The sequence below is a fragment of the Felis catus genome, chromosome C2, assembly GCF_018350175.1.
Source record: "Felis catus isolate Fca126 chromosome C2, F.catus_Fca126_mat1.0, whole genome shotgun sequence".
Classification (NCBI taxonomy): domain Eukaryota; kingdom Metazoa; phylum Chordata; class Mammalia; order Carnivora; family Felidae; genus Felis; species Felis catus.
Genome location: NC_058376.1, coordinates 82915354 through 82937548, shown reverse-complemented (window position 1 = coordinate 82937548; position 22195 = coordinate 82915354). Strand labels below are relative to the sequence as shown.

At 51.9% G+C, this 22195-nt stretch overlaps 1 protein-coding gene across 11 annotated transcripts; it reads left to right on the top strand.

Moving 5' to 3' along the window:
- Nucleotides 1–9960: 9960 nt before the first annotated feature.
- VWA5B2 (von Willebrand factor A domain containing 5B2) lies at nucleotides 9961–22132 on the top strand. 11 transcript variants are annotated; one of them, XM_045037196.1, is made up of 20 exons: nucleotides 9961–10140; nucleotides 10948–11157; nucleotides 11243–11413; nucleotides 13306–13537; nucleotides 13705–13862; nucleotides 14389–14520; nucleotides 14737–14861; nucleotides 15269–15424; nucleotides 15854–15964; nucleotides 16043–16230; nucleotides 16341–16452; nucleotides 16958–17143; nucleotides 18109–18280; nucleotides 18371–18687; nucleotides 19183–19372; nucleotides 19475–19828; nucleotides 20606–20743; nucleotides 20834–20914; nucleotides 20994–21217; nucleotides 21304–22132. In XM_045037196.1, exons 2-20 carry the CDS (start codon nucleotides 11019–11021, stop codon nucleotides 21850–21852), a joined length of 3735 nt encoding a protein of 1244 aa, XP_044893131.1. In that variant the 5' UTR covers nucleotides 9961–10140; nucleotides 10948–11018; the 3' UTR covers nucleotides 21853–22132. The 11 variants fall into 11 exon arrangements, with proteins under 11 accessions (XP_044893131.1, XP_023116114.1, XP_023116113.1 ...); XM_023260346.2 differs by having other exon boundaries at nucleotides 9962–10140; nucleotides 13306–13525; nucleotides 16043–16251; nucleotides 18374–18687; XM_023260345.2 differs by having other exon boundaries at nucleotides 9962–10140; nucleotides 13306–13525; nucleotides 16043–16251.
- The last annotated feature ends 63 nt before the right edge of the window (nucleotides 22133–22195 follow it).

Genomic DNA, 22195 nt, shown 5'->3' with positions numbered 1-22195 from the left:
CGGGCTCCAGGCTCTGAGCTGTCAGCACAGAGCCCGACCGCGGGGTTAGAACTTACAAACCACGAGGTCATGACCTGAACCGAAGTCGGACACTTAACCGACTGAGCCACCCAGGCGCCCCCTCACCCTTTCATTTTCAACTTTTATGTTTATCTTTCAAAGACATGTTGTTGGGTTTTGTTCTTTATTCAATTTGAGAGGTTTTTTTTTGTGAGAGTCCTTATCTTTTAATTTTTAACTCATTTATAATTATTTCTGTTATTTTATGACTTTGTTCTGCCTTCTTGTGTTATGTGTTCCATGTACTGAATTTTATTTTTTTCTCCACTTGTGGTTTCAGTTGAATAAAAAACTTTTCTACTACAAAACTTTTATATTTAGAGGTGCCTGGTGGCTCAGTTGGTTAAACGTCCAACTTCGGCTCAGGTCATGATCTCACAGTGTGAGTTCGAGCCCCCACTTGGGCTCCTCACTTACCAGGCGACTCGCTGACAGTGTGGAGCCTGCTTGGGATTCTGTCTCCCTCTCTCTCTGCCCCTCCCCTGCTTGCTCTCTGTCTCTCAAAATAAATAAAAATAAACTTAAAAAATACTTTCCTTTAAAAAATGGTTATGAAGGTAAATTTTATGTTACGTATATTTTACCACAATTTTAAAAAGTAAAGATACAAAAATTAATTCAATGATTAAGTTGAAATAAACCCTGTGTGATCTCATCATTCCCTGATTAAAACCCCTCTGATGGCTTTCCACTAGTTTTCAAGCAAATTTGAAGATCCTTAACAAGGTTCTGAATAACCAACCCAGTTACTACTGACCTCTCCAAACTCTTCACTCCCTGCATGCATTCAGGTTACCAACTACAGAAACTTTCTTTTATTCCCTGTAAGGCTCCAAGCTTTCTCCCAACTCATGGCCTCTGCACACACTGTACCTCCTTCTGGGAACCTTCCCTCCATCCTCTTTATCTAGCTAATTCTTATTGCTTCAAGTGTCAATGTTCAGAGTAGCTATCTTTGACCCTTCCCCCAGGATAAGGTCAAGTTCCCTTATCATGACAATTGTACAGAAGCATGTACTTTCTTGCAGCCATTATCATGATTATAGTTTAAAAATCTATAAATAAATGAGATCTAAACAAATCAAGAAACGTACTGTGTTTGGGATTGGGAGAGTCAATATAGTAAAGATGTTAATTCTCCCCACAAAGATATACAGGTTTAATGCAATTCTTCTCAATATCCCAGCAAGATGTTTTGTAGATACAGATAAGATTATTCTAAAATTTAGATGGAAAAGCAAAGGAACTGGGATAACTAAAAGAACTTTGAAAATAAGAATAAAGTGGGAGGAATCAGTCAACACAATTTCATGACTTATTATATATCTAGAAAAATCAAGACTGGTATCATTAGAGGGACAGCCATATAGGCTAATGAAGCAGAACAGAGAACTCAGAATTAGCTCCACACAAATAGAGCCAACTGATTTTTGACAAAGATGCAAAAGTAATTCAACATGGGAAAGACAGCCTTTTTAACAAGCAGAAGCAATTGGATATCCATAGACCAAAAATGAAAATTAAAATCTTGACTTAAACCTTACACCTTATAAAAAGTTATTTCAAATGGATCAAAGATTAAAATGTATAACTGGGGGCACCTGGGTGACTCAGTTGGTTATGCGTCTGACTCTTGAGTTTGGCTCAGCTCATGATCTCATGATTCTGTGAGATTGAGCCCCGTGTTGTGCTCTGTGATGACAATGCAGAGCCTGCTTGGGATTCTCTCTCTTCCTCTCTCTGCCCTTTCCCTGCTTACGCACACATTGTCTCTCTCAAAGTAAATAATCATTAAAATAAATACACACCCAAACAAAGAATTAAAAAATAAATGAAATGTAAAACTGCAAAACTATACAATGTTTATAAGCTAGCATAGGAGAAAATCTTTGGGATCAAGGGCTTGGTGAAGAGTTCTTAACATAATACCGAAAACATGATCCATAAAAAGGAAAAAACAGTAAGGGGTGCCTAGATGGTTTAGTTAGTTAAGCATTCGACTCTTGATCTTAGCTTAGGTGGTCTTAACCTTGGGGTTGTGAGTTCAAGCCCTACAGTGGGCTCCACGCTGGAGAAGCCTATTTAAACAAACAAACAACAACAACAACAAAGCAAAAAAAAAACCAAACCCACAATAAATTGAGGTTTTGATTTGCGTTGGCAAGGATGTGGAGAAACTGGAAACTTTGTACATTGCTGGTAGGAATGCAAAATTATTCAGCTGGTGTGAAAAACCTCAATAAATTAAACATGGAATTACCATATGACTCAGCAAATCTACTTCTGGGTATGTACCCAGAAGAACTGAAAATAGAAAACAGGTGTTCAAACAAAAACTTGTACACAAAGGTTTGTAGCAGCTCTGTTCACAATAGCCGAAAGTTGGAAAAGACCCAAGTGTCCATCAACTGAGGATTGGATGAATAAAACATGAATATCATTACAACGGAATATTATTCAGCCATAAACAGGAATGAAGGACTGATCGATGCATGCTACAGCATAGGTGAACCTTGGAAATATTATGTTAAGTGAAAGAAGTCAGACAAAAAGGCGCTGTATTATATGATTCTATTTATATGGAATATCGGGGTGCCTGGGTGGCTCAATTGGTTAAGTGACTTCAGCTCAGGTCATGATCTCACGGCTCATGGGTTCAAGCCCTACATCAGGCTGTGTACTGACAGCTCACAGAGCTTTCTCCCTCTCTCTCTCTGCCCCTTTCCCGCTCCCGCTCTGTCTCTGTCTCTCAAAAATAATAAATAAATGTTAAAAAATAAATAAATATTTATATGGAATATCCAGAATAGGTAAGTCTAGAGAGCAGAAAGCACATTAGTAGTTTCCGGGGACAGAGAGGAGGCAGAAATGGAAAGTGACTGATGGGTATGGGGTTTCCTTTTGGAGTGATAAAAAATGTTCTGGAACTAGATAGCAGTGATGGAGGCACAACATTGTGAATGTAGGAAATATCACTAATGGTAAATTTTATTTATATGTACTTTACCACAATAAAAAATGAATTTTATTGGATGTAAATTATACCTCAATAAAACTGACATAAAATATTAATTGGAACATTAATACTTGTGACCATTTCATGTGTCAACTTGGAGATGGTTTTTGATGTGATTAATATTTAAATTGGTGAACTGTAAGTAACTCGACTGCCTTCCATAACGTGAGTGAGCCTCATCCAAAAGCTTGAATTTAACAAAAAGACCAGCCTTTCCAGCAAGAGGGGATTCTCCAGCAGACTGCCTTCAGACTTCATCCCCACCATCAGCTCTCCTGGGTCTCCAGTCTGCCAGCCCTCGGGGCACATTTGAACTTTCTTGCCTCCAAAATTGGGTGAACTAATTCCTTATAATAAATAAGTCATACAAATGTAAATATACATACATTATAGAAGATATAGATATATCTCCTCTTGGTTTTCCTTCTCTGGAAAACCCTAATACACCACCTTAAGCAAATGATCAAAGTTAATATCACCAGTAAAGGTAACTGATACGCACATCCTTTGTAAAAAATTTATTTATTTAAGTTCAAGTTAGTTAACATACAGTGTAGTATTGGTTTCAGGAGGAGAACCCAGTGATTCACTTACGTATAACACCCAGTGCACATCCCAGCAAGTGCCTTCCTTAATGCCCATCACGCATTTAGCCCATACCTCCACCCACCTCCCTTCCAACAGCCCTGTTTGTTCTCTGTATTTAAGTGTCTCTCTCTCTTTAATGTTTTTATTTTATTTTTGAAAGAGAGAGAGACAGAGCATGAGTGGGGGAGGGGCAGAGAGAGAGGGAGACACAGAATCAGAAGCAGGTTTCAGGCTCTGAGCTGTCGTCACAGAGCCGATGCGAAGCTCGAACTCATGGACTGTGAGATCATTACCTGACCCAAAGTCAGACGCTTAACCTACTGAGCCACCCAGGCACCCCCCTCTCTCTTTTTTTAAGTTTTATTTATTTGAGACAGAGAGAGAGGGAACGTGCACATGCACACAAATGGGGGAGGGGCAGAGAAAGAGAGGGAGACAGAAAATCCCAAGCAGGCTCCAAACTGTCAGCACGAAGCCGGATGTGGGGCTCAAACCCATGAACTGCAAGATCATGGCCTGAGCCAAGTCCCAGCTTAACCGAGTGAGCCATCCATGCACCTCTGTATTTGAGAGTCTCTTGTGGTTTGCCTCCCTCTCTGTTTTTATCTTATTTTTCCTTCCCTTCCCCTATGTTCATCATGGCTAACAGACACATGAAAAGATGTTCAACATCACTTACCATCAGAGAAATACAAATCAGAACCACACTGAGGTACCACCTCACACCTGGCAGAATGGCTAAAATTAACTCAAGAAATAACAGATGTTGGCCAAGATGTGGAGAAAGGGGAACTTTTGCACTGCAGGTGGGAATGCAAACTGGTGCAGCCACTCTGGAAAACAGGGAGGTTCCTCAAAAAATTAAAAGTAATTTTAATTTTAATTGCTGTGACCCAGCAATTGCACTACTAGGTATTTATCCAAGGGATACAGGTGTGCTGTTTCTTTTTTTTTTTTTAATTTTTTTTTAACATTTATTTATTTTTGAGACAGAGAGAGACAGAGCATGAATGCGGGAGGGTCAGAGAGAGAGGGAGACACAGAATCTGAAACAGGCTCCAGGCTCCGAGCTGTCAGTACAGAGCCCGACGCGGGGCTTGAACTCACAGATGTGAGATCATGACCTGGGCCGAAGTCGGACGCTCAACCGACTGAGCCACCCAGGCGCCCCAGGTGTGCTGTTTCGAAGGGACACATGCACCCCAATGTTTATAGCAGCACTATCAACAATAGTCAAAGTATGGAAAGAGCCCAAATATCCATCAACTGATGGATAAAGAAGAAGATGTGGTGTGTGTGTGTGTGTGTGTGTGTGTGTGTGTGTGTGTGTATATATATATAATGGAATGTTACTCGATGATCAAAAAGAATGAAATGTTGCCATTTGCAACAACATGGATGGAACTAGAGTGTATTATGCTAAACTGATATGCACATCCTGATGTGATATAGTGAGAAGGGCACCACATCACCTTGTAGTATTTCTGGCAAAAATAAATATTCTGGGAGTGCCTGGGTGGCTCAGTCAGTTAAGCATCCGACTCTTGATTTTGGCTCAGGTCATGCTCTCACAGTTCATGAGTTCGAGCTCCACATCGGGCTCTGCACTGATGGTGCAGAGCCTGCTTGGGATTCTCTCGCTCCCTCTCTCTCTGCCCCTCCCCCACTTGCACTCTCTCTCTTTCCCAAAATAAATAAACCTTAAAAAGTAAAATAATAAATAAAAAGTAAATACTCTGAATCTAACCACGAGAAAACAACAGACAAACCCAAACTGAGGGACATTCTACAAAACAACTGACTAGTACTCTTTTTAACAAGTCAGTATTGTAAAAAACGATAAGAAAGGGAAACTAATTTTTGAAAAAGAAGGCTATAAACAGAACGATCAACTAAATGCAATGTGTGATCCTGGATTGGATAGGGGTGGAGAATATCTATGAAGAACATTTTTGCAACAATCCATGAAACTGGGATATGGCTGTAGTTTAGTAGCATTGTTTCAAAGTTGAGTTTCCCGAATTTGACAACTATTCTGTGGTTATGGAAGAGTGTCCTTGTTCTACAGACACATTGGAGTATTTAGGGGTAAAGAAGCACAGCGTGTACACCTATTTTCAAACAGTTCAGGAAAAAAAATCTATTGCAATTTTTGTACAAGTTTTGAAGTTATGTCCAAGTAAGAAGTTTAACGATTGTGTAATTTGTTTGATGTCTTTCATGAGGGGTGGGATCCACCACTATCTTGTTTCCTGCTATAGCATCAGCTCTAGGACATAGTAGGCTTCAACAAGAAATATTTATTGAGTGAATAAATGGATGAATTAATTCGTGAACTAAGCCATCTTTTAGTTTGGGCTTCAAATTGAGGCTGCAACTTGAGGAATCAAGCTTGCAACAGAAAGGAGGCAAAAGTCTTCTGTTTCTCTAAACCTAACCCTTCCAGAGCTCGAATCTGAGAGTGTAGATGCTTCTGAGGCTTGGGGAAATAAGACCACTGCCTCCAAGGGCAGGGAGTCAGCCCACAAGCAGAAGACAACTGAGCTGTGCTTTGCAACAGATTGACCTGGCTGAGTGTCATTTTCCGAGGCCATTTCTCTTTGGGTTCACCCTGTCCTCACCTTCTATCACCACCACCCTTGGTAAAGTTGTTGACATGTTCCAGCTCCAACCCGGGCAGTGTTAGCCTGAGCTGAAGGGTGAGTTTGAATCCTCCCTCTTAGGCCAGATCAGAGGAAAAACAGCACCCTGCAGGCCAGCTTGGTGGTGGCCAAGGTGAGCAGGGACCTCAATGGCCCAGCTTCCTGCCCCATACAGATTAAAAAATAGGGTCAATTTGACTAACAGCCAGTGGTTTTTCTCACATCATCACTGCTCTTGAGTCAGCCAACACTTATTGGGCACCTGCTGTGTTCCAGGCCCTGTGGTAGGATGAGGGAGTCACTCCCAGGGGCTCTCACAGGCTCGTGAGGAGAACATGGGCTCTAGTTGCAACTACCCCTTCCCATCTCATTCCCTGCCTGGGTCCCACCAGCTCCCCCTTCTGCCCACTGGCTTGGCACTAGGCTTTCCTGCCATGACAGTGGGACACACCCTTTCTCTTCTGGTTCCCCCCCTTTTTTTTCTTTTAGTTCAGCCAAGACTGATGAGTATTTTCAAAAGGAAGGGAATTAAGAGATATAGGGAATCTAAATGGATGTTAACTAAACTCAGTGTGGTAATCATTTTGCAATATATATCTAATCATTATGTTATATACCTAAAACAAACGCAATGTTTTGTGTCAATAAAAAAAAAACTGAAAAAAAAGAGATTTAGGGAAAATTAAAGAGAAATAAACCAAGAAATAAACATCAAGCAAACCATATTGTCTATCGTAGTAGTTTAAAAACAAGGGTTCTGAGGTCAAACCATCTGAGTTCAACGACCTGGCTCTACCACTTTACTAGCTTATGATGAGCAAATTACTTACCCTGTCCCATCTTGGGATTTCTCATCTGTAAGATAATAATAATACCTATCTCTTGGGCTGTTTTGATCATTAAAGGAGGGAACCCATGCTCAGTGCAGTGCATGGCCTACCGTAAGTGACTGATGAATCTTAACTAAGAGAAAAAACAATTACTTACCTATTTATACTTAGTCCCTCTGGCTCTTTCACCTTTTAATTTTTTTTTTAATGTTTATTCATTTTTGAGAGAGAGAGAGAGAGAGAGAGAGAGAGAGAGAGAGAGAGAGAGAAGCCAGGGAGAGGCAGAGAGAGAGGGAGACACAGAATCCGAAGCAGGCTCCAGGCTCTGGGGCTCAAACCCAGGAACCATGAAATCATGACCTGAGCTGAAGTAGGATGCTTAACTGACTGAGCCACCCAGGCACCCCATGGCTCTTTCACCTTTCAATGAGCTGATTCCTCTGCCTGAAATATTTTCTCCTTCACTGCTTAACTCCTGCTTAGGACTTGACTTAAATGGCAACCCACCTACCACCACCACCAAGTTAGGTGCCTGTCCTAAAAGCTTCTTGTCAAAAGCTTTACAATATCCAGAACATCTCTCTAACGCAGCACTCATCTTGATCTACGGTAACTGTGTATTTGCCTTTTTCACTAGTGGGAGCCTTTCAAGGCAGAGGCTATGCCTTTTTAGTTCTCTTTCCTCTACTCCTTCCCCTATGCCTTGCACATGGCAGACCACTCAAGCTCTGTGCCATTCCTTAGCTCTGCCAAGGACCTCCTCCACCTCCTGGAACCTGGTTCTGGGGCCCTCCAGGAATGTGCTGTCCTTTCCTGTTCTCAGCTGCCTGTCATACTGCAGCCCCACTACCAAAGCACCTCCCAGCTGGGCCTCAGAGACCCTCTTACTACCCCTACAGATCCGCCTCCTCAGGGATTCCCGGCAGCCTTCAATGTCCTGCCCTATCCTGCAGGATGCTTTACCCCTCTTGCCTTCTTGATGAGCTTGCCTCAACTAAGACAGCTTTCCAGCAGGATCTCAGGGCCGGTCCAGCTTCTCAGCAAAGCTTGGCTTCCACCAATGTGTTGTCTAATCTTTGACAGGGACCACTTCCTGGGAGACTGTCTTACATCTAAGACCTCCTCAGAACCTAAAACAAGGACCTCTTTTTCCTTTTTTGTATATTTAAGTCTCCCTAATGACTACTCTCTGCAGCTTCATGTTTGGCCTGCAGATCACATGTAGCTCTTGGTCCATTTGCACAAAAACACCAATGGGGAGGTGGCCACTGCCTGGATTTCCATGGAGACCTCAGGGCCAGGCTGGTCCTGGCTGGAGACCTGGGTTCCCTGGAGGGCAAATCAGCCCACTCACCATCCACTGTTTCTCTCCTAAGCCTGTAAGAGGGATCCTAACTCAGAATGAGTCAGGGGGCAGGTTCAGCAGGGAAGGGAAGGGAGGAATCAATAGAACTATAGTTCAGATGGTGTGGAAGGAACAAGTTTGGGACTCAGCTGGAGCTCCCTGTAAGCTGGATCTTTCATTGCAATTTTGTCTATGCTTCCTGTATTGTCCTCGTGAATTTTCACCCTTGAAGTTCCCTGGGAAAAGGCCAAGCTATCTCTACCACACTAAGTGGTTTGAGCAAGAGAAAGGGTTGGGGTTGAGGGCTCAAGTGCTCAAGGAGGCAAGGGATCCTCCTGGGTGGGGTCAGTATGATGATAGTGACAGGAATCAGAAGGATGGAGTAAATGGGGAGGGGCAAGAACCCTAAGTCTGTCTTGAAAGCCCACTTCCACCCCCTCACCACCCCCCAGTTCTCCTCAAAGCTCTTTTTGCAGAGTCTGAGTGTGACCTCTGCAAGAAAGCTTGCATGGGTGACTCCCAAACATGATTACGTCCCCAGAGCTCCCAGACTCTCCCTCAGGAATCCTGGGGGAGGTTTTACAGACTTCCCTAATCTTTTGCACCATAACACTGTCAAGCCGCGTGAAAGTTCTGCCAATAACAAGGGACCTGTTTATACTCAGGGATATTTTCTCCTGCAGGTGCTGCAGTGATGGGGGTGGGGTGAGGGGAGTCACTGTTACGATGGGGCAGTCTCAAGCCAAGGGAAGCCGCTACAGGCTGGAAGGCCTCATTTCCAAGACTGTGGGCAGCTGAAGGTAGTAGGAAGTTATAAGCCTGAGGGGCTGATGTTGCCTACTCTCCGCATCCGCAGGAAAGGTGGGAAAGATAGTACTGCAGCGATGGGAATGTCGGCTGCTTGGGGGTGGGCGGAACTCGCTGCAGTGTTGGGGGACCCCCTACTTGGAGTGAGTGGTCACTGAAGTGATCAGGCAAGCAGAAGATCGCTGCAGGGATGGGGGCAGATTTCTGCACCGATGAAAGAGCACTTTGCAAAGAAAAAGGGCTGGCTTTGGGGGGCGGGGGGAGGGGTCCTGCGGTGATGAAGCACTGGGTTCGCTGCAGTGATGAGAGACGGTCACTGCACTGACGAAAAGCCTAGCCAGGGCGGGAAGTGGGGTGATACTGGAATAGCTGGGGTCGCCGCAGTGCTGGGGGAGGGGGGGGGGTGCAGACTGAGCCCTCTGCTGCACTTGCAGAACGTTTCACTTCCTGAAGGACAGAAAGGGTGGGGCCTTGTAGGCCTGAGTCCCTCATCTACCGGGGCCTGTGCGGCGGCGGGGACGCGGTCCCCGCACTGCGGTGCCCGGTCTAGCTGGAGCGGCCGGGGTTTGCGCGGAGGCGGCATCGCGCCCGAAGCGGGGGCGGAGGGGCCAGCAGCCGCCCCGCCGCAGCGGCAGGCGGGGCCGGGGCGGGCTGAAGGGGCGGCCTTCCCGAGCGGGGGCGGGACCAGCACCCGCAGAGCCGACGCCCCTGCGCGGACTCAGATCGGCCGCAGCGGGAGTCTGGAGCGGGTGCCGAGCAAGGTACCTGGACTGCGTGCGGCCCGAAGCGCGGAGGCGGACCTACCCACCGTGGTCCAGTTGTGGCGCCCAGAACTCCGCAGAGGACGCGACCGTGAGGCTGGGGCTGCCCGCGGGGAGGGGGACGACCCCTAGACCCTGCCTGCCGCATCCCCACAGCTCGGCTGTGGGGCCGCCCACTCTAGGATCAGTTCTGCCAGGGTGGGGAGAGGTGGGTGCCCTAGACGGATTCCGAGCAACCCCCTGCCCGGACACCTCTCCCGGTCTTGCATCCTAAAGACCCCCTCCTGTCGCTTCCCTGTCTCGTTCTTCCCACCCAACCCCCTCCACTCCGGCCTGCAGCCCCTCTCAGCGCTCCAGTCAGGTGAGGCGCTGGAGAGGGAAAGACTACGGTCCTTCTGCTCCCCCTCCCACCCCGCCCCTGCTGTCCCTCGCTGGGCTGGGGACACCCAGGAGGATGCTGGCCCTTTAAACCCTTGCTCCTCACCCAGAGCTGCTTCTGTCTCGCCACCCGCGCCACTTCCGACAGCTGGCAGCCGCGGGGAGCCCCGGGGGGCCGGCAGGTACGGGGGCGGTGGCGAGGCCTGGGAGCGGGTGGTGGAACAGCTGTGACCCCCTCCCCCATTCCTACCCTCCGTCCCCGGAGGAGCCGGCGGCGGGAGTGCTGGGCGCTTGGAGCGCCAGTTAATCATTAACCCTCCGCTCCCCGGCTCCCGGAGCAGCCCGGAGCCGCGCTCCGCCCCGGCTTCCCAGGTAACCCGCGAGGATGCCCATCACGCGATCCCCCTCTTCCCTCCCCTCGCCACCTGTCCGCCGGGCGGGAGCCCCCGGCTCAGCCCCGCCGCGCTCCTCGCTGCCCGGCGTCCCAGCGCCTGAGTTCGATTTTCCCGGCGGCTTTCAGGAGGGCGGGGTCTGGCGCCCGTGACCCCACCCTGCGGACCCCTTCATCGAGCCCCCTCCCCCAGGGGCGCCATGCCCGGCCTGTACTGCCCCTCCAGCTGGACGCCGCTGCCCCTGACTGACTCCTGGGTCCGGGCCTGCGCCAACGGCCCCTGTCTCAGCCTGCGGGCCCGGCTCACCTACCACAACCCGCAGCCGCAGCCGGTGGACGGTGAGGCCTGGGCGGGGCTCGGGGTGGCGGGGACAGGGGGCCGGGCGAGGTCCGACGTCACCTGTGCCCCCTGCCCCCGCCGCAGGCGTGTTTGTGTACCCGTTGGCGGAGGCCGAAGTGGTCTCGGGCTTCGAGGCGGAGGCGGCGGGACGGCGCGTCTCGTTCCAGCTGCAGAGCAGGCGACGCTCACAGGCCGCTTGCTGCCGCGCGCTGGGCCCCGGGTTGGGGGCCTCCACGCCCCGCCGCTGCGCGCAGGGTGAGTGCAGGGCGCCGTCGCCTCGCCCCGAAAGTCAGCCCCGCTCTGATTCCTGCACCCGCTCTGCGTCCCGTCCCTCCCCGCTCCCCCTCCAGCCGCTGATTTTTTCATTCATTGATTCATGGCTTTATTCAACAGTCGTGGACTAGGCACCTTACTTGCACCAGGTGCAGGGGCAATGTGACCCAGGCCTGACGCGAGGTTCGCGGCCTGGGAGACAGACGCAGCAGGCGGTCCACACGTCTGTCTCCCGAGCTGGAGCATTAGCTCCCGAGCCTGGGACTGGGCTTTCTTTGGACATCTCTAAGCCCCAGCATCTCGCACAGAATGTGGCATAAGGAGGCTCAATGATTGCTGGGTGAAGGAGTGGAAGCCCATCCCTGTGCTAGGTTTTGTGGTTTGCACTTCATCCTTTCATTTATTTATTTGGACATTCATTTGATTCCCGCACATGGGATTTGCCATCCCCGTAAGAAAGACAGAATCCAGTGGTGTTGAGAGTTGGTGTAGGTCCAGCAGACAGTGAGAGGCCAGAGTGAGCTCTGGGCTGAGGCCCCAGGAATGTTCCAGAAGGAAATGGAGCCAGCATGTGACCAAAAGGAAGAGTATGACTGGTGAAGTGGAGAGGAGGGAAAAGGCACTCCAGTAGGGGCGATGGTATAAGCAAAGGTTTGGAAGTAAACGGTACACAGTGATGGTAAATTAAATAAAACACCTCGTGTTTATAGCAATTTACAGTTCACAAAGTCCAGTCACTGGTATCACCTCATTTGAATCCAGAGAGGTATGTAATGCAACTATTGTTCTCTATCCTCCTTTTATAGGTGTGAAAATAATATAACAGCCTCTTATGTGTCAGATGCTATGCATACATTATCTCATTTATTTGTCACCACAGTCTCTGAGACACATTATGACCCCCATTTCATGGATGAGAAAACGGAAGCTCCTTAAAACAGAAGAGTTACCCAAGGGCAGAATTAGAAGTCACACTCAAGACCTGATCCTGTGCTCTCTCCACTGTGTCAGGCTGTCCCCAAGCCTTAGCTAGTTGGGATAGAAGCCCCTTTTTTCCTTCTTGTCTCCCTGTCTTCTTTCCTTCCATCTTTTTCTTCCCTTCATTTATTCTGCAGGCATTTCTCTAAAGAATGTGTAAATGATTATTGTGGGGAGATGAAGCCAAGGAGGGCTATAAAGGTAGCCTGGAGCCAGACCATGTGAGGCCTTGACTGCCACTGCATACACGTGGCCATTTTTCCTTTAGTAGCAGCGACCCCCATGATTCCACCAGTCCCCAAATGAACCTAGGGGCGATGTAAAACGGTGTGCTTTGCATACCAGTACAGCTTTAAGTCCTCTAGCCAGCTTCCAAGCAGATTACAGCCACTGAACGCCTCTTGGGTAGAAAATTCTGAAGCCACTCCTCGTGGGCAGTGGGGAGCCCCTGACTGTTCATGAGCAAGGGATGTGTGAGCACACTGGGTCCCAGGCTATGGGACATGTCAGTCCACAGGGAGGGTCCTGAGGAAGATGATACCCAAGGGTTGAATGGGCAGAGACAGGCAGGGGAATAAGGGCAGAGGGTATGGATCCCCTAGGATCTTGGGGGTGGTGTGGACATGTCCCTTCTCCTCAGCTCTCTAATAGCAGTGATGTCACTACTCCTTTTCCTGATGACAGCCAGATCCTTCTGCTATCATCCTACCTCTGCTTTGACCATCATTCGGCTCATGCCTCCATTCTGCATCACCAACACATTAGCCCCGTGTCCTTCTAACTTTGTGAAGCCCCCCTTGCCTAGGCTCCCCTGACTCAGTGACTGCTCCCATTTCCTCTTTCCCCCATCTCTTCCGCTTCCAGCCCCTTCTGACCCCTTTTCTCACTCATCATAGGTCATCTTGTGTTGGATCTGGCCCAGGCCCGGTCCACACTGGTGCTGCCCACAGGCCTCATCAACGCGGCCGGCACCATGACAGTGACCCTGCGCAGCAGCCGGGAGTTGCCCTCAAGGCCTGATGGGGTGCTGCACGTGGCTCTGCCCTCTGTGCTCACCCCACTGGCCTCACCAGGCCCACCGGGGCCCCCCAGGCCTCCGGGGCTCTGTGACGACAGGTTGGGCCTATGGTGATTCTCTTCGTCCCTCCCTCGGCTTCTCTGGGTCTAGTGCGGGTGAGGGGGCTTTGGTAGGGTGCCCTGGGGGATGGACAGGGTGGGGAAGGGCTGGACCATTCATCCAGAGGGGCTAGGGGCCTTGGTGGTGGGCCCGTGACCCTCCTCGCGCTCCTTTCCAGCCCTACCAGCTGCTTCGGGGTGGGCAGCCCTCAGGAGGAAGGGCTGGCCTGGGAGGAGCCAGCGGCCCCTCCGGATGTGTTCTCAGGCCCTGCCCGCTGCCCTGCCCCGTACACCTTCTCCTTCGAGATGCTGGTCACTGGGCCATGCCTGCTAGCAGGTGGGTGCCCCTCCTAGCATAGCTGACTAGGAAATAATAATTCAGGGCTCAGGACTGGGAGGAACACAGGAAAAAAAGAAAACAAGGACCTAAGTCTTAGGAACCTCCAGTTTTGGTAGGAGCATCCCCTGGCACTTCTACACAACACTCCCCCCCCCCCCAGGTTCGTCAGTGTCATTTATTTATACCCCACTCCACTCACCAGTGGGAAGAAAGGGATTAAATTGAGACCAGTCCAAGTGATGAAGTGGAGTTTTCTTGTGTAAGAGGTGGGGGAGGATGCTAAATCAGCTGGCTGCTGTATAACTGATCAGCCAGAAACAGAGCTGGGAACGTACCTCTCAGCTCATGAAAGCAGGCAAAATCCCTCCCCTTGCCCATGCAGCCCTCTAGATTAGGCGCTAAGAGCTGAGCTGAATCAGTCATGATCCTTGCCCATACCACTGTTGTCTGGGAAGGTGATGTTTGTGCATTAGTACTGGCTTGGGGTGGGGTGATCATCTCTCCCTGCCTCTCCCTCCCTCAGGCCTGGAGAGCCCTTCTCATGCTCTGCGGGCAGATGCCCCACCTCATGCCAGCTCCGCAGCCACCATCTGTGTCACATTAGCAGAGGGCCACCACTGTGACCGGTCATTGGAGATCCTGCTGCACCCCAGTGGTGAGAGACTGGGACACACAGTGGGCCAGCTCTGACCTACTTCAGGACCACTTGGATACCATTTTTCAAGTATAGATTTCTGGCTCCCAAGCCAGGTGGATTGAGCCATCTGTGAGGGACGTGCTGGACTTGCAGGGTCCTCCTGGGACAGTGGGACTGAGCAATTGAGGTCCAGAGACAGGGACTTTCCTGACAACTATATCCCTTTTTCCTTAGAGCCCCACCAGCCACACCTGATGCTAGAGGCCGGCAGCCTGAGCTCAGCAGAATATGAGGCCCAGGTGAGGGCCCGCCGGGACTTCCAGAGGCTACAGCGAAGGGACAGTGATGGGGACCGGCAGGTATGGCTGCATGGGGTCCTGGCCTGGCCACTGACCTCTCACTACTGGCTGCATTTGTGCAGGAGGAACAGTTGGGCAGTTGTGTGTGTGGGGGGGGGGGGGGGGAGGGGGGCTTTTAGCAGGACCTCTTAGTAGCTGCTAAGAGGGCAGCATCCCAGAGGGCTGATGAGTATTGTCCTAGGAGGGCCCACGCAAGTCTCCCTGGGGTGTGTCTCAAAGGATGGAAGCTAGGACTGATAGGCAGAGGACAGCCACCTGCCTCTGCCCTCGCCTTTATTCCAATGACTATAAAAAGGTGTTCCCTCTGAGTGTATTAGATAGAAAAAGGCCCGAGGGCTCGGTCCTGCTGCAAGCCCAGGCAAGAGTTTGCACTAGGGCACAGGATGACTTGGGGCTCCGATGATCAGGTGTGGTTCCTGCAACGACGCTTCCACAAGGACATCCTGTTAAACCCCGTGCTGGTGCTGAGCTTCTGCCCGGACCTGAGCTCTAAGCCTGGAAACCTGGGCACAGCCACACGGGAGCTTCTCTTCCTGCTGGATGGCAGCAGCATAGCGCACAAGGCCTGTGGGGCAGGGTGTGGGCGGGCCTGGGGGCTGGGTGGGGCAGTGGGTGTGAGGTGGGCTGGGGGCAGCCTCTCACAGACAGATACACGCGTGCGTGCACACACACACACACACACACACACACACACACATCCCTCTCTTACTTGTACGTACATGTGTCTCTCCCAGATTCCAAAAGCCTCTCTCGCACATGAAGTTATCTAATCCCAAAACCAAGGGTTCCCATACCCCACCAGGGTCTCTCACACACTCAGTCTCCCTCACACTCCAGGTCTCCCTCATAGTCAATCTCAGACATGCAGGGCCTCTCCCACACCACCACTTCTAGCTCCTCATTTTCACACGGCATGGAAAAGGCGGGCAATCTGGAATCCCTACCACTGCCCACAGGACCTGTTTCATGCTGTCCTCCCTGGCCCTCCCCAGGATGCCATTGTTTTGGCTGTGAAGTCACTGCCACCACAAACGCTCATCAACCTGGCCATGTTTGGCACGTCGGTGCGGCCCCTCTTCCCAGAGAGCCGGCCTTGCAGTGATGTGAGTACGGTCCAGGGATTGGGGCCCAGTGAGAGTATATCAGCCTGGCGCGGCCCAAAGCACGCCTTTTCTTTCCAGGACACTGTGCGGCTGCTCTGTGAGAACATTGAGACCCTGCAGGCTGAGAGTGGTCCCCCAGATGTGCTGGCTGCCCTGAACTGGGCCATGGGGCAGCCCCAGCACAAGGCCCGCCCTCGGCAGCTCTTCCTCCTGACTGCTGCCTCGCCCGTGGCCGCTGCTACCCATCAAACCCTGGAGCTCATGAGGTGGCACAGGGGGGCAGCCAGGTATGGGGTGGGCTGAACTAGATGCCTAAGATTGACCCCCACTCCCAAGGGGCTCCTGAAGGTCACAGCTGCTTCCCTTCCCTCATCAGGTGCTTCTCCTTTGGGCTGGGGCCTGCCTGCCACCAGCTGCTCCAGGGGCTGTCTGCCCTCAGCAGGGGCCAGGCCTACTTCCCAAGGCCTGGGGAGAGGCTGCAGCCCATGGTGAGCTTGAGCCTGAGCCCTGTTCCCTACTCCTAGAAGTCCTTCTCCCGAGTTACACTGAGCCTGAAACAGAACCCAGTCAAGTCATGGGGTCTCCTGGCACCCTCGATCAGGACTTCTCCTCCCCCATTCCAGTTCCTCCCCTCCTTTGAGACGCCAGTCAGGGGAGGAGCTGCTGGTGACGCTATAGCATGCTGCAGGAGGCCAAAGGTGTGGGGGACATGACCTCTGACCACCCCCCAAATCTCATTCTGTTTTGTCCTGGTACTGAGCCATATCCTCAATGAATCTTGCCTCATCCACAGGGCATGGCTCAGGCCAGGAGACAGACCAAACCCTTGCTTGTTCCTACCCCCAATCCTTCCCTTGACCCCAGCCTGACCCTGCTCCCCTCAGCCTAAGGGCTGGGCAGATGGCATCAGTGGAAGGGTAGCCTTCCTGCTCTGTGGGCCTCCTGCTCTGTGAGCTCTCTCTCCCATGTCTTCCTTCTGGCCACTCCTTACAGCTGGTGCAGGCTCTCCGGAAGGCACTGGAGCCTGCTTTGAGTGACATCTCTGTGGACTGGTTTGTGCCTGATGCGGTGGAGGCACTGCTGACCCCCCGGGAGATCCCAGCACTCTACCCTGGGGACCAGCTGCTCGGTTACTGCTCACTCTTCAGGGTGGATGGCTTCCGGTCCCGTGCCCCAGGGGTAGGCCTGGGCTGGGGTGTGGGTGGTAGGCCTGGGATGTCTAAAGTCCCTGCATCTCTTCAAAACTCTTCTTCCACTCCCGGTGCCTCTCCCTGCCAAGCTCTTCCACTGCACTCTCGGCTTCCCCAGAGATCACACCGGGCACCCCAAAGCGGCTGTAGTCTGCCCCCTTCATGAGGTCTTCCGCTGAATTGTCCCATAAAGTGTTGCCCTTGGCTTTTACCAAAGGTCACTAAAGCACACAGCCACGGAAAGCAGCTCTAGAATTTGCCGTGAAGGTTTTGCTGAAACTTTCTAGGTTCTTCACACAGTGCCCTAAGGAAAGAACCACCTGGATTATTTCCTGTAACATTCAGAAACAGAGCATAGTCTAGATGAAATCTCAGATCCCACCTCTAGTGTGTTCTAACCATTTGATTTTGGGCAAGTCACTTAACCTCTCTGAGCCCATTTCGTCATACTGACTTTTGTCACAGGGTTGTTGTAATTAGAGGTCACAACGTGCACACTCTTGGTAGGATACTTGACACATAGCAGGAGTTCAAGAAATGATTGTTGTTGCTGGTTCTCTAAAGTAGGCTCCACGCCCAACGTGGGGCTTGAACTCACAGCCCTGAGATCAAGAGTCACATGCTCTACTGACTGAGCCAGCCAGGCACCCTGAAATGATAGTTATTTTTATTATGAAAAGCTTTCTTTCTCTAAAAGAACTAAAGATGCGATATAATGGAGTGTTTGCCCTTTTGCCTGCCTGCCAGGAAGCTCAGGGCCAAGCCTGAAGCTCAGCCACAGCAGCTCTATTAACCTTATGGTTAGCATGTATGCTTTTCCTTCCTTAGTACTAGGCTTTCATTTCTGGTTTATTAACTTTATTGCCTTTTGTGGTGAGACATCTTAAATCCTGTTTGGAAAGAGGTAGCATATAACTACAGTCGGTTTTTTCTCTAATGATTATCCCTCTCTAGGGCCAAGAACCCGGCTGGCAGAGCTTGGGAGGCTCCGTGTTCCCATCCCCAGAGGAGGCACCATCTGCCACCAGTCCTGGCACTGAGCCCACTGGCACCTCGGAGCCGTTAGGAACGGGCACTGTGTCAGCAGAGCTGTCCAGCCTGTGGGCTGCTGGGGACTCAGAGCAGAGTGAGTACCTGGGTGCAGTGTGTGGCTGTGTTGGAGGAGGAGTGGGCCATGGGAGGGGCCACGGCTGGGATCCATTCTCTTGCCTCCCAGCAGGTACTGAGGCTTTGACAGACCCAGTCACAGACCCTGGACCCAATCCCTCCTCTGACACAGCCATATGGCGCCGCATCTTCCAGTCATCGTACATCCGGGAGCAGTATGTGCTCACTCACTGCTCTGCCAGCCCAGAGCCAGGTCCAGGCTCCACAGGCAGCAGCGAGTCCCCTGGCTCCCAGGGCCCTGGCTCCCCTGAGGGCACTGCTCCCCTGCATCCCCCTTCTCAGCAGGGCTGCCGCAGCCTGGCCTGGGGAGAACCTGCAGGCTCCCACTCCTGCCCCCTGCCTCTACCCCCAATGGCTCCAGTCAAGGTGAGAGTCAGTCCACCTCCATTCTATGTACCCAGCAAACGTTCATTGACCATCTGCTATATGCCATAAATTGTGCCGTGGTTACTATTAAGTCCAGCTGAAGAGATACATGGGTAAATCTACAATGATACCATGTGACATACAGTGGTGAACAGAGGGACATAGTATTATGGGGAGAGTCAGAATCAAGATGGCTAACACTGTTTGAGGGAGTCAGGAAAGCAAGGGTCACGTCTGGAAGAATAAGTAGAAGTTGGCCAGGCAAAGAGGAAGAAGACATGAACAAAAACAGAGACAAACAACAACCTCAAGTGAGAAATCAGGCATGGAGTGAGATGGCACTGGGAAGGGGGCCGGAGGCCTTGAGTTTGGCCTTGCTCCTAAGGGTGGTGAGCAGCCATCCACAGTTTCAGACAAAGGGGTACGTGGCCATGCATGTGTGATGGCCAGGAGCTCTGCATTCCTTGACCAGTGGACCACACTTCTTATGTGCAGCCTGGGGCCTTGAGTGCTGAGGTGCTGGGTCGTCGACGCAGAGCAGCTCTGGCTGGCCGGAGCCTCTCATCTCCCCCAGGCCAGGTGAACCCAGTCCCTGGCCGTCTCTGGCACCCCTCTCTGGGCATAGCACCAGATGGGCCAGGCCCTGAGTCAGGGCAGCAGCTGGGACAGGGCCTGGATGACTCAGGTAAGGGTTGGATGGGGAGCTGGGTTCTGACACCAAGGAGGTCCTGAGAAGTAGGGCAGAGGGTACCACCCCGCCCCTGCCTTCATTGCTGTCTCTCTCCAGGAAATCTGCTCTCCCCGGCCCCCATGGACTGGGACATGCTGATGGAACCCCCCTTCTTATTCACAGCTATGCCCCACAACGGGGAATCAGCCTCTCCAGCAGTGGAACTGCCTCCTCAGGCTCCACGCTGCCACGTGGTGATCCGAGCCCTGTGTGGGGAGCAGCCTATGTGCTGGGAGGTGGGTGTTGGGCTAGAGACACTATGGGGACCTAGTGATGGCTCACTGCCTCCGTCACCCCCTCAAAGAGAAAGTGCTTGGGACCAAGCACTCCATCGGCTGACAGCAGCCTCCGTGGTCCGGGACAATGAGCAGCTGGCTCTCCGTGGAGGGGCTGAGGCCATGGCTGACCAAGGTGAGTTGCTGGTGGGCCTGGGCAGGACCCAAGGAGCCTGTATGGGGCAGCGAATGACAGAGGTATAGGTCTATGTGTCTGGTCACTATATACCTCATCTTGTTCACAATTTGAGGTGGCTCACTCACCTCAAAAATAATAAACAGGGTAATGGAATAATAAAAGAAAGTGGAGAATCAGGTTATATTAAAGATGCACTCGATGATATTCTGTGCCCTTGTGAGCATGGGTCCCCAAATTGGCAAGCTTCCTAGCAGCCAGCACAGAGCGAAACGTGATCTTGTTAATGACTCACAGTGCCCATAACATAAAAACAAATCTGCCATTCAGGAAGAATATTAACATCAAATAGTTAAAATTTCAGTTTTTCAGTTGCTCTAGCCACACTTCAAGTGCTTAACACTCACATGTGACTAGTGGCTGCCATACTGGATCACGCAGATCTAGAACACTACCTTCACTGCAAGAAGTTCTATTGGACAGTGCTGAATGAGTGGACAGGAAAGGCACCACAGTCAGTGCTTCCTTTGGGTGCTGTACAGAATGTTCAATTTCTGGGTGGCCGGAGGGTCCAGTCTTGCTAGGAGCTGAGGGTTCAGCCTAACCACTTGCCAAAGTTGGGCAGTCTGACCTATCCCCAAGAAGGAACTCTGTTCAAAAGTGGACAGAGGGAGAAGCAATGGGGAACACTGAGATTTTTCTCTAAAGCCCCCTGTAGGAGGGGGCTGGGGGAAGTGCAGCTTCTCCCATTCAGCATCCAGCTCCTTGCTTTCACAGGCCATGCCCGGAGGTCCTGGCTCCGAGCCCTTCAGACGAGCAAGGTCAGCTCTGCCCCTTCCTGCTTCACCTGCCCCGTAGCTGTGGATGCTACCACCAGGGAGGTCCTACCCTCAGCCCTGCAGGTGCGGAGCTCAGGTAGAGTCCCTCCTGGGTGACCTCTCAGGTGCTGGCCCTCACTTCGCTGGCCCCTCTCCTGGTTTACCCCCATCTCCTGTGCCCTTACAGAGCTAGCTGAGCCCCCAAGCACTTCTGCCTCTCAAGGCCAACTAGATGCAACTCCTCTGCCTACAGCTGTCCACGCTAAAGGTAACACTCAAAGCTGGGGCAAGGGCAGGGAGCTACGAGGCTTAGGGACTACCAATGGCACTGACTGGCTCCATTGCAGGACTTCAGGGAGGCTCTGTGGTAGGTGGCTGGAACCCAGACCAAAATGGCAACTCCAAGTCAGTCACCAGAAGTCCTCATCGCCTGCCCCCCCAGCCTCCCTCTAGGCTCAGCCTGGGCGGTGGGAGGGCCAAAGGCTCTGACAGCCACAGACCCTGCAGCACCAACCGGGGCCAGGCTGGCGACAGCAACAGTAAAGGCAGCGACCACGACTACTTGCCCTTGGTGAGGACTCGGGAGGTGGAGGGTGGTGCTGCCAGGGCCAGGGCACTGTCTCAGCTCACTTCTCCCCCCACCTCCTCTCTCCTCAGGTGCGGCTGCAGGAGGCACCTGGCTCCTTCCGCCTAGACGCACCCTTCTGTGCAGCAGTACACATCCCTCGGGAGCGCCTGTGCCGCGCTTCGCCCTTTGCTGCGCACCGCGCCAGCCTCAGCCCCACCTCGGCCTCCTCTCCCTGGGCACTTCTGGGGCCTGGTGTTGGCCAGGGTGACAGTGCCACGGCCTCCTGCAGCCCGTCCCCCAGCTCAGGCTCTGAGGGTCCAGGCCAGGTGGACAGCGGACGGGGTTCAGACACTGAGGCCTCAGAGGGCGCAGAAGGGCCCAGAGGTGCGGACCTGCGGGGCCGGACCTGGGCCACCGCCGTGGCGCTCGCCTGGCTGGAGCACCGCTGTGCTGCTGCCTTCGGCGAGTGGGAACTGGCAGCAGCTAAAGCTGACTGTTGGCTACGGGCCCAGCACCTACCTGATGGTCTTGACCTAGCTGCCCTCAAAGCTGCAGCCCGGGGTCTCTTCCTGCTGCTGCGCCACTGGGACCAGAACCTGCAGCTACACCTGCTGTGCTACAGCCCCGCAAACATGTGAGGGCTGCCCACTGCTCTGGCTGGCGCTGCCCAACACACTCAAGTCACTGCCACCGGGGCCGGCTTCTCGGTACTGGGAGGGGCAGGCCGGTATCCACCTGACCCCTACTGCTTCTCATCCCCTTCCCAGAACCCCCCTGCCCTCACAGAAAGTGCCTGCCTGTGCTCTCTCCCACTCCTCCCATCCCATGCCTCTTCCCCTCTGAGCTATGTGCAGTGTGGTGGAAGGGTAGAGAGCCACAGTCCCCAAATCCTATGCAATAAAGTGCCTCTTAAGACTGCCCAAGTGAGTTCTTCATCTGCAGTGGGCATGCCCCTCACAGCTTGGTGTAGGCACCTCCATG